The 12,367-nt window shown below is 43.2% G+C and overlaps 1 protein-coding gene across 1 annotated transcript; it reads left to right on the plus strand.

Annotated features, from left to right (window-relative positions):
- The first annotated feature begins 11,557 nt into the window (after positions 1-11,557).
- Positions 11,558-12,004, plus strand: LOC119050959 (ubiquitin-conjugating enzyme E2-17 kDa-like). Its single transcript, XM_037147485.2, has one exon. It carries the CDS (start codon positions 11,591-11,593, stop codon positions 12,002-12,004), a length of 414 nt encoding a protein of 137 aa, XP_037003380.2. The 5' UTR covers positions 11,558-11,590.
- Positions 12,005-12,367: the final 363 nt, after the last annotated feature.

Here is a 12,367-nt window from a genome sequence, read left to right on the forward strand (position 1 = left end):
TCTTCTCAGATTGCTAGCCATCTGAATAAAGTGCCCATAATGATTCAATACTTATCTCTGCTTATTGGGTCTGGTACATGACAGACAGCATGAATACAGGCTTTTCCAGTTTCACTAGCTGATTGAAACAGTTATCAGATATTTCCCACTTACCTCTGACTTTGTAATATCTCTTGCCACATTCCTATCATACACAGCAACTCTGGTAAGCAAGGAAGCTTCATACAAACTCCTAACATCAGTGCTATAAGGACAAAAAAAAATACCTGAATTTGCCTGCTCTAAATACCAAATAAGATCATTTTATTAACTCTTATATGGAAATAAGCTCAAAGTTAAGATATACTAACCGAGCCCTGGCTGGTGTAGTTCAGTGGATTGAGCACCAGCCTGTGAACCAAAAGGTCACTGGCTCGATTGCCAGTCAGTGCACATACTGGGGTCTCAGGCCAGGTCCCCAGTAGAGGCTGTGAGAGAGGCAAGCACACCTTGATGTTTATCTCCCTCTCTCCCTCCTTTCCCTACTCTCTAAAAATAAAGAAGTAAAATCTTTAGCAAATAATAAAATAAAAGATATACTAACTGGTCCTTATGACCTAGGGCATTTATGATGAAAAAATAGGTCATATTGGGAATAATCAGCCAAGAAACAGGATGGCAAGTAGGAAATTAACTGGAACAATTACAATAGGAGATGAGTCATCCAAACATAGAGTCTGCACCGTTGACATATAGTAGCTGATTGCTTTGACAGTTGTTTTGAGAACTCGAAATTGTAGAAGTCACTAGTGCCAGAAAACTAGCACTGTTTTTATATACATTGCCTTAAAAAAACCAAAAGCTATCCTAATTCATACTTTTAATACTGTATATTGCATTTTCGTTCCTTTTACTTTTGCACCTGTCATGTTCAAGCCATCTTCTTCTTTTGTATTATGTGTTGCCAGTTACTTCAATGTTAATGAAACAATAAATAATAAATTATATAATGTGGAATTGTATTTTTTATGACTTTATTTATTTATTTTTAGAGAGTGGGGAAGCGAGGGAGAGAGACAGCAATGTCTGTGGTTGACTCTCTTGCACCCTCTACTGGGGACTTGGCCCAAAATCCAGGCATGTGCCCTGACTGGGAATCAAACCAGAGACATTTCAGTTTACAGGACAATTTGCAACCCACTGAGCCACATCAGTCAGGGCTAAAATAGTATTCAGGTGTCATGTTTCTTCTTTATCATTAAATCTAATAAATAGAAATCTTTTATGTAATAAAAGATTACACAAGCAAAGTATATGTAACAAAGTATAATGTAAGTAACATTACATTACACAATGAAATGTTACACAAGCAAAGTATAACCAAGTCATAAAAAAACAATATTATGAATAAAAAAATCTAATTTTGTTGGGTTTAAGTTTACATACAGATAGCACATAAACTCAAAGGCAATCAAATTAATGAAGCTCCCCTAACTTCTATTAAAGTATGCAAGCCTTTCCATTTGACTGGAATATTTTCACTATTCAGTATCTTTATTACCCCTAGAATAGCATAGCATTCTCTAAGAAATTACTCAGTTTTAGTAACTTTATTAGTAAAAGGTGCTTTTAAGAGTTATTTTTTTGGCATTGCAATTGTGAAGCCTTAATGTTTTTGTTCAAAATTTTAAGCAACAAAGTACAAATTTCAGGTCCAAAATAATATTAGCAGAAGTAGGGGGGGATACAGATGGTGATGGAAGGGGACTGGAGTTGGGGCAGTGAGCACACAGTACAGAGTTCAGAGAATGTATTGTGGAATTTTGCACATGAAACCTGTATAATTTTGTTCACCAGGGTCACCCCAATAAAGTCAATAAAAAGGAAAGAAACAATAGTTAGACATAGAGTTTGCATTTGACCCAGAAACACCATTTCTGGGTATATAGCCAAGATTACTGAACATATATGTTTGCATAAAAGCAAATACTCCAGTGTTTACAGCAGCATTACTTATAATACCCATCATGTAGAGAAAATTCAAAGCTTTATCAACTGCCCATTAGGTAAACCTAATGTGATGTATCCATACAATTATATATTATTTGACCATAAAAGGGAATGAAGTATTGAGTTGCACTATAACGTGTCTTAAAAACATTATGCTAAGTGAAAGTAGGCAAATACAAAAGATTATATGTCTCATTCTATTTATATGAAATGTCCAGAATAGATACATTTTAGAGACAGAAAATAGATTAGTAAGGACCACAATTTGGGGGAGAGGGTTGTGGTGAATAACTGCTAATGGGTAGAAAGATCCTCTTTGATGTAAGGACATTGTTTTACAATTAGATAATAGAAATGGTTATGCAAATTTGTGAATATACTAAAAACCACTGACTTACACTTTTAAATGGTGAATTTAGTGTTATGTGAATTATATCTCCCATTTTAAACTATAAAACAGGAGATCTATACAATCAAAGAATTTTTAAATCGAATTGGTTGCATGTGTTAAAAACTCCACCATGAGGAGGCATAGGTGGAGACACCGTGTTTTCTCACACAATCAAGTTTAGAGACAACAAAATATTAGCAATAGAAAACACAGCCAGAACACAGAAAATTGAACTTTTCGGAAGCCTGATAACAATGAATTTTTCAGCCTGACCGGTAAGAGGAGCGAAGCCAGAAGCTGGCGGAGCAGGGTTGCAAAGGAAAACTCGGTCAGACAGACTCAGACGCGTGGATCCCAGGCATGGGGTTGCAACAGGTGGACCCAGTGAACAACCCAGTGAGCAACCCAGTGAGCCACTGGTGGACTCAGTGAGGGCCCAGGGCAGCGGGGTGACTGTGGTCGCACATTCATGCACAGATAGGCTGGCAAGGGAGTGGATGGTGGGACGGGACAGAACAGGCCCCCACAGTGAGAGGCAGCAGAGGGGACCACTATTTCCCCGCTCTGACTCTGCCCCCACATACAGCATCACAACTCAGCAACCTGGCGACCCTGCACTGGTGAACACCTAAGGCTCCGCTCCTCGTACTTAACGGGCGAAAAAAGACCAAAAATGGCTCAAGAAGATCTCAAAGCCCCAGAGCCCATAACTCTAAGTGATGAAGAAATAGCAAAACTTTCAGATGCACAGTTCAAAACACTGGTGATCAGGATGCTCACAGAACTGGTTGATTGTAGTCACAAATCAGACAAACATATGAAGGCTAAACTAATTGAAATGAATGGAATTGCACAGGAAACCAATAGCGATGAAAAGGAAACTGGAACTCAAATCAACGGAGTGGACCAGAAGAAAGCAAATAATGGCCAAACAGAAAAGAGTCAAAGAGCAAGAAATAAAAAAAAAAAATGAGGAGAGGCTTAGGAACCTCCAGGACATCTTTAAACTCTCCAACATCCAAATTATAGGGGTACCAGAAGGGTTAAAGGAACAGCCACCAGTGGAAAACTTATTTGAACAAATAATAAAGGAGAATTTCCCCAATCTGGCAAAGGAAATAGACTTCCAGGAAATCCAGGAAGCTCAGAGAGTCCCAAAGAAGTTGGACTCAAGAAGAAACACACCAAGGCACATCATCATTATATTAGCCAAGATTAAAATGAAGGAGAGAATCCTAGAAGCAGCAAGAGCTAAGGGGACAGTCACCTATAAAGGAGTCCCCATCAGACTGTCAGCGGATTTCTCAAAAGAGACCTTACAGGCAAGAAGGGGCTGGAAAGAGATATTCCAAGTCATGAAATCCAAAGACCTACAACCAAGATTGCTCTATCCAGCAAAACTTTCATTCAGAATGGAAGGACAGTTAAAGTGCTTCTCAGATAAGATCAAATTCAAGGAGTTCATCATCACCAAGCCCTTATTATATGAAATGTTAAAGGGACTTATCTAAGAAAAAGAAGTTTAAAAAACATGAACAGTGAAAGGACAGCAAACTCACAGTTATTAAGAACCACACCTAAAACAAAAGCAAACTAAAAGGACAGCTAGATCATGAGTGGAAACATAGAAATGAAGATCTCATGGAGGCTTAGCAACAGGGGAGTGGGAGGAGAAGGGGGGAGAAGGTACAGAAAATAAGTAGCATAGACAGTAGATAGAAAATAGATAGGGGGAGGGCAAGAATAGTATGGGAAATATGGAATCTAAAGAACTTGAGACACATGGTCATAAACTAAAGGGGGGTAATGGTGGGGACGGGGGATAGGGTGGAGGGGAGTGAAGGGGGAACAGAACAACTGTAACAGCATAATCAATAAAAAGTATATTTAAAAAACCATATATCTATCTATCTGTATCTATATATCTATCTATATCTATATATAATTCATGTATATATTTATACCTTCAAATAACAGGACCAGTAATACCAATTTAGATTCTTATCAGAGTATTATTTATAACTCTGGCACTTTGCCCTGAAGTAGGTATCTCCATAATGTCTGATAGGTAAAACCATTATAACCAATCCTCCAGCCACTTCAGAAACTCAATACAACAGGTATGAGGTCAGGCTGTAAGTATGGAATTCTCATTTTCTATTAGATGAGGACATCAAGCCCGGCCTTCCCTATCCCGATGTGTTAAATGTCATAGCTTTAAATGTGAAAAGTAAAGAAGACTTCTTGGAACTTTTAGTTTGGGAAACGCCTTCTAGCAAACATTCGATAGTTGTATGTAACTCCATAGGGCAATTTCATTAAGGACTTAGAGTTTTATACCTTCACAAATAATGTGAATATCATTATATTTGCAAATATCAAAAAGGATAATTGGGGAAAGAAATAGAAGCCATGGCCCCAAATTATATACTTTTCTGATATAAATAAGCATTTTGGAGTTGATGCTTTCTTTTGAAAAAAATTATCAATAATTATTCAGAGCTAAACAGGAGATGACCTTGTAATATTAAAGGGAAGCTTTGGAACAGATGACATGCCTTTCCCACTGTATCACCCTGCTCCAAGCTAGTAAACAAATCATTAGTATTTGTACATACATTTTTCTTGAGGGAAAGGCAAAGTTGTGATGATAGGCAGGTTTCATCTTAAAGTTGGAAAACTTGCATGCTCTTGAGATATGTTGACATTTCAGGGAAAATAAGTACTTTCGGATAAGTCATGCGTCATAATTGCCTCATTGGAGGCTCACTGACCCTGCTGCATTCAGGCCTTCATTTTCTCAAAGAGCAGGAAAAAACTGAGGTGCTTGCTCCTCTCGATGCCAAGAAATCTGTTAACAATGTCAGTTTCAAACAAACCCATTGCCAGGCATTCTCATAAATCGTAAGATGATAAATTCCCAGAATAAAATCTAAGAAATGAGTGTTTTTAAGGAATTTAAAGCACACAATGAATGAAAAAGTCTCAAAAGTATTTATTTCTTCATCTGGCTTATTGGATCCTTCACGCCTTTATTAAATGAGCTTTGCTATTTTCTGGTAATTTAAAAGTGTTCTTTTTTCCGGAAATGTTTGGGGAGGGGGTAGGGAAGTTCCATTTCAGGATACAAAAGAGTAGCAGCTGCTTAGTTTCTCTGTAATACTGTGTGGGTCATAGTACGCCCGCTGTTTCTCAATTTAACTAAGTGGAGAAACTGAAGTAAACTGCTAATCATTCTCTAATAACAGGGGTAATAATTTGATACTACAGAAAATAGAAAAAAATCTTTCCTTCATCTGGTTCCAATGACCCAAAAGTGTACTCTAGGGGAAAGACTGTTGGCTCAAGGTAAATTCCACCTTGAAGTCCACGCCATGGCTGTGACTGTTGGCCTAACGTATATTTACCTATTCTGCTATTTCACTTCAGCATTTGAAGATAAGTATATACACATATATTGCTAGTCCTTCTTTTTTTTTCTGTGATATTTATTTATTTATTTTGTTTTTTTATTTTTATTTTTTAAATTTTTTTATTGATTATGCTGTTACAGTTGTTCTATTCCCCCTTTATTCCCCTCCACCCTACCCCCCATCCCCACCATCACCCTCCCTTTAGTCTATGACCATGTGTCTCAAGTCCTTTAGATTCTATATTTCCCATGCTATTCTTGCCCCCCATCTATTTTCTATCTACTGTCTATGCTACTTATTTTCTGTACCTTCTCCCCCCCCTTCTCCTCCTCCCACTCCCCTGTTGCTAACCCTCCTTGAGATCTTCATTTCTATGTTTCCACTCCTGATCTAGCTGTCCTTTTAGTTTGCTTTTGTTTTAGGTGTGGTTCTTAATAACTGTGAGTTTGTTGTCCTTTCACTGTTCATGTTTTTTTAACTTCTTTTTCTTAGATAAGTCCCTTTAACATTTCATATAATAAGGGCTTGGTGATGATGAACTCCTTGAATTTGATCTTATCTGAGAAGCACTTTATCTGTCCTTCCATTTTAAATGAAAGTTTTGCTGGATAGAGCAATCTTGGTTGTAGGTCTTTAGATTTCATGACTTGGAATACCTCTTTCCAGCCCCTTCTTGCCTGTAAGGTCTCTTTTGAGAAATCCACTGACAGTCTGATGGGGACTCCTTTGTAGGTGCCTGTCCCCTTAGCTCTTGCTGCTTCTAGGATTCTCTCCTTCACTTTAATCTTGACTAATGTAATTATGATGTGCCTTGGTGTGTTCCTTCTTGGGTCCAACTTCTTTGGGACTCTCTGAGCTTCCTGGATTTCCTGGAAGTCTATTTCCTTTGCCAGATTGGGGAAATTCTCCTTTATTATTTGTTCAAATAAGTTTTCCACTGGTGGCTGTGCCTTTCCCCTTCTGGTACCCCTATAATTCGGATGTTGGAGCGTTTCAAGATGTCCTGGAGGTTCCTAAGACTCTCCTCATTTCTTTGAATTCTTGCTCCTTGACTCTTTTCTGTTTGGCCATTATTTGCTTTCTTCTGGTCCACTCCATTGATTTGAGTCCCAGTTTCCTTTTCATTGCTATTGGTGTCCTGTGCAATTCCATTCATTTCAATTAGTTTTGCCTTCATATATTTGTCTAATTTGTCGGTATAATCAACCAGTTCTGTGAGGATCCTGATCACCAATGTTTTAAACTGTGCGTCTGTGAGTTTTGCTATTTCTTCATCGCTTAGATCTATTGGCTCTGGGGCTCTGAGATCCTCCTGCGCCATTCCTGGTCTGTTCGGGCCCTTTAAATGTGAGAAGCAGCGCCTTGGATTCCCAGGTCGCTGGGTTGTGACGCTGTATGTGGGGGCGTGGCCAGAGTGGGGAAATGGCGACCCCCTCTGCCGCTTCTCACAGCTGGGTGCGGAGGAGCAGTGCCTTAGGTGGTTCACCTGGGCCGGGCCACTCAGAGTAGCTGGGTTATGACGCTGTATGTGGCGGTGGGGTCAGAGCAGGGAAATGGCGGCGCCCTCCACTGCCGCTTGCCGTGGGGACCTGCCGGCCCGGTCCAACCACCCACTCCCTCGCCTGTCCACCCGTGCACAAATGTGCGACCTCAGTCAACACGCAGCCCCGGGCCCGGCTGTCTCCCCCGAGGTCGCTCGCCTGGTTGCTCGCTGGGTCGCTCACTAGGTCTGACCCTGCGCCTGGATTCCGCGGGCCTGAGTGTGTCTGGCCCAGTCCTCCTGTGCAACCCTGCTCCACCAGCCGCTGGTTTCGCCCCTTACCAGTCAGGCTGAAGAATTTGTTGTTAACGGACTTCCGAAAAGTTCAATTTTCCGTGTTCTGGCTATGTTTTCTGTTGCTACTATTTAGTTTTCTCTAATCTTGGTTGTGTGAGAAGGCACGGCACATCCACCTATGCCTCCATCTTGGCGGAAGTAGCGCTAGTCCTTCTTGAGATCCACACCACAGCAATTCATTAATTTACTAAGAATTCCTGCAACAAGAAGGGACGAAAGTAAAAATCAATTTCTGCAATAGCCATTATTAAAATATTATAGTTTCCATATAACTGAAGAATGGGGCAAAGAATATCCTTCAAAGATGATTAATTAGCAAGATGATTTAAACATACACTATCTTCTTAATTTTCTAGAAAGCCCACCTCTTGGTCAATTTTAAAATGGTAAGAAACAATTTCTGCTTCTATCTCTTCCTTACAGGTTGCCAAATGTACCATTTCCCCCCCCCCCCTAACTTCCATTCTGTCCCTTTCTCAAGAAGTACAGCTTCAGGCCTGGACAGGTAGCTCAGCTGGTTGTAGTACTGTGATATGCCAAGGTTGCGGGTTCCATCGCTGGTCAGGGCACATACAGGAATCAACCAATGAATGAAGTGAATGAATGCATAAGAAAGTGGGATAAATCTCTCTCTCTCTTTGTCTCAATTCAATAAATTAAAAAATTAAATTAAATTTCTTTTAGCTTCAGACTGAATCTTTGAAGACTTTCATTCTTCATGAAAATAAATTTACCAAAATGTTCAGAAAAGTTATGATAAGCAATATGTTATGTCAGATCACAGTTACAGCACTTTGACCTGCCATTGAGAATTTGTCAAAGGAGCATTAACACAACATATTTCCACTATATAGCTCTTTCTTTTTATTGTATGTAATACCTTGTATCACACAATGTTTCTAACCCAATTTTTTGCTGAGGTAAATAAACGAAAATGAACTAGAGTGATCACCTCTCTAAATCAATTGCAGTGTGTGCATCATGCCACTCACCCTTTCAGGAATGCCTGCACTTACCCAGGAGAGAAGGACAACAGTGACAGGCCAACCCTCTCGTCAAAGAGCTGCCAGACTGGCCAATGAACACGTGTACAGGCAAAGCCAACAGAGTATATAATACATACTATATTGTAGGCACACAAATAATCATGCGAAGCAAAATAGAATTAAGTGGAGTTTTCCCTGCGGACTGCTGAATTGGACAGCCCTGAACTTTGGAATTCACTCTGCAGGTGGAGAGGCTGTGAAAACTACGATAGGGACTGATTTGTGCTTTAGCGAGATCATTCTACATGGCCTTGCTGAAGATAGATTTGAGGGGTAACATGAGCAGCACACACACTCATTGAAGTCTATTTTCATAGTCTTGTGACAAACGATTCTTCCTGAATTTGAGCCGCTGAACCGGGGATGGAGAGCAAATGTGGGAAGTATTTTCCATGGGCTCTGATCTCAGAAAGGGTAGGGGGGTTACTGCCACCCTTTTCTCCCAAAGAGAATGGACACAAGATGACATGTCCTGACACCCAACCCAATCCAAAAGGTTGGTCTGTGTTCATGGCCTCACAAAATAAGTTTCAGTTCTCATCCCTGTGAAAAAAGAGAATTTCAGAAGCTTTCTTCAACATTGTGCCATGTTGTCTATGCTTGCTATGGAAAGAACTGGCCCTGGTTTTCTTTCCCAATTTTCTTACAAATTTTCTGTTATTCTAGACAAAGAATTTAAAATTTGGTATCACAATAACAAGGGTAGTTTCACTGTTCCCAAGCCTACACATCAGTCCTTGTTTGCTACTGTATAACACAAGAGATGTGGGCACGTTTCTTTCCATGAATTAACATTTTATGATACGCTACTGCAAGACCCATTCAGCCATCTACATTGTCCCTTTTAAAGTCCTGGCAGACAGGGACCTGGCCTTCCCACATGAGCTGACAGAGGTGTTAGATAACTAGCTTGATAGCAAGGAATTTCCATCCTTGAAGAATGTCCGGTATATCATAAATGAAACTGTGGCCTGCTTCCTCTAATGTGATTTCTTGCCAGAATTTAAGAAAGCCTTATTAAATTATTGCTTATTTCCTGCAAAAGAATTGGTATGGGTTACAGCTCAAGCTGTGTCGATGGTGCTTGTTTGGCTGTCCATTGCCACGCATACAAGCCAGCAAAGAGGGCTGCATGTGAATGAACACCTTTATTAGACGTCCTCGTGAGTGAAAGACATGGTTCTGCAGTTGCACTTGTTACAGGGACCACTACTTGCCCAAATGATTGTGGTTACAAAGAAACATGCACACAGTGCCCAGATATCCTCGGGGGTGACTGGTTTTCTTCCTCCCTTCCTCCTGCTTTCCCTGTCAGTTTCTGAAAAATGAAATTGGTTCTGGCTGCAGACTGGCTCTTTGAAGGCTTTAATTCTTCATAAAAAGTAAACTTACCAAAATGTTATGAAAAGTTATGTTAGAAGGTGGGAAAGTATGGTATTGCTGTTACATGGACTGAAGTTGAATATGTAGGAGATTGTCTCTCCCAGGAAGCACACAGGCCGCATCTGGGAGTAAAGGGTGGGGACGTGTGAAGCTCACTCTCCAGGGCATCTGTGTCCATAGAAAGAGAGGGAGAGTGAGCTCAGGAGCAAGAATGGCCGGGAGAGAGATTAGCACAAAGCCAGGGGGGGAAGCGTTCACGGAGGTGAGTCTGGGTGAGTGAGGGATGCGGGAATTCATGGAACCAATGGCTTCTCTGCATTTGGGTGACTCTCAGTGGGGGAGTGCCTGAGACCCAACTACCCAGGACAGGGTGCCCATGGTGGTCCAGCCAGGGAATCTGGGCTCCTTCCCCCCCTGCCCCCTTCACCTTCCCCTGGCCTCTTGCCCTGTCTCCCCATCATTCCCCTCCTTGGTCCCACCCCCCATTCCCCTCAGTGGTCCCTCCTGCCCTCCACTGTCTCCATTTCCCTGCATTCCCCTCCATGGACCCTCCCACCCTCCACCCCCCATTCCTCTCCATGGACTCTTCTACCCTCCACACCCCCATTCCCCTCCATGGTCCTTCCCATCCTTCCCCTCCTGCCCTCCAACCCCCCCATTCCCCTCCATGGTCTCTACTATTCTCCTCACCTCCCCCATTCACCTCCATGGACCCTCCTGCTTTTCCAGAGCTCGGCATTCCCCTCCATGGCCCCTACTACCCTCCATCCTTCTGTCCTCCTCCCCCCATTCACCTTCATGAACCCTCACCCCCCCATTCCCCTCCATGGTCTCTCCCTCCATCCACCCCCTTTCATTTAGACCCCCTAGCTCCCCTGGCCCCGCCCCCCACTGATTTCCTGGCTTCACGAGCAGGCCCTATTGACGTCACAGAGCATATTCCCTCCTGTTTCCAGGCACCCAGTGTGCACGGGGACAGTCAACGGCAGAGGCAGGTGGCCCGGCAATAGCGGTTGGTCCTGTTGCGAGGTGGCGGTGTGTCCCGGCAGCAGAGCCTCTGGACTCAGGGTCTGAGAAGCAGAACCAGCGATGGAGGATGCAGAGATGGAGGAGCCAGGGATGGAGGAGGCAGAAATGGAAGAGGAAGAGGTAGAGGAGGCAAAGATGGAGGAGGCGGACATGGAGGAGGCGGACATGGAGGAGGCAGACATGGAAGTGCCAGGGTCCAGCGGGACACAGGTGAGCAGTAGCCCCTCAGGTCCAGCCAAGTCCCCAACTCTCCCTTCCTCCCCCCTCCCCCCACCATCCCTGTCCCCTGACACCCCTCACACCCCACAGCCCGGCTCCAGCCTTCTTACCCACGGACTTGGGGGTGGCTGCCCCTCTAACCTTGGCCCCCTTAAGCTACACCCACCCTAACCCATGGTACCCCCCCTAACCCGTGGTCCCCCCTTGTCTCTACCAGAATGCAGAGACATGGCCAGTTCCCGGGGATTCATCCACAGCTCTAAAGCGCCTGGAGAAGGAACTGATGGACATCACTAAGGACCCCCCTCTCCTGTGCTCCGCGGGGCCGGTGGGGAATGACATGTTCACATGGAGGGGGGTCATCATGGGTCCCCCTAACACCCCCTATGAGGGAGGAATCTTTTCACTCAACATACACTTTCCATGCGAGTACCCCTTTCACCCTCCATGGGTTTACTTCACTACTCGGATATACCATCCCAATATCGACAGAAGAGGGAATATCCATATAGATATTCTCAAGTCCCAGTGGTCTCCCACACTGACCACATCCAAAGTATTGTTATCCATTAGCTCCATGCTATGTGACCCGAAACTTGATGATGCCTTAATCCCATCCATTGCGAGAATGTACTTAAAGGATAGGGACAAGTATAATACTATGGTGCAAGCTTGGACGAGAAAATATGCCATGTGAGTGAGGCATAAATGATAACCCACCACCTCAATAAAACACCGGGCTATGGAATAGGCTGACTTTTGAGTGCTTTCTGGGAGGCGTGGTTTCCCCATGTGGGTGGGAACGCAGTGAATACCTGCGACATCTGGGAGTGTGGAGGGGGTGGGGAGGCAGGGGGTGGGGCAATGTGGGGGGATGGGGAGGCATGGGGGTCGGACACCTGCCACATCAGTGTGTGTGGTGTATGGGCAGACATGGGGGTTGGACACCTGTGACATCAGGGGATGGGGGAGGTGTGAGATCTGCACACCTGCCACATGAGGGTGTGTGGAGGGAGGCACAGTGTTGGGGCAAGTTCAGCAGATGGGGGAGTGGTAGAGA

Source organism: Artibeus jamaicensis, unplaced genomic scaffold (genome assembly GCF_021234435.1).
Source record: "Artibeus jamaicensis isolate MK-2021 breed Jamaican fruit bat unplaced genomic scaffold, CSHL_Jam_final contig_241, whole genome shotgun sequence".
Lineage (NCBI taxonomy): Eukaryota > Metazoa > Chordata > Mammalia > Chiroptera > Phyllostomidae > Artibeus > Artibeus jamaicensis.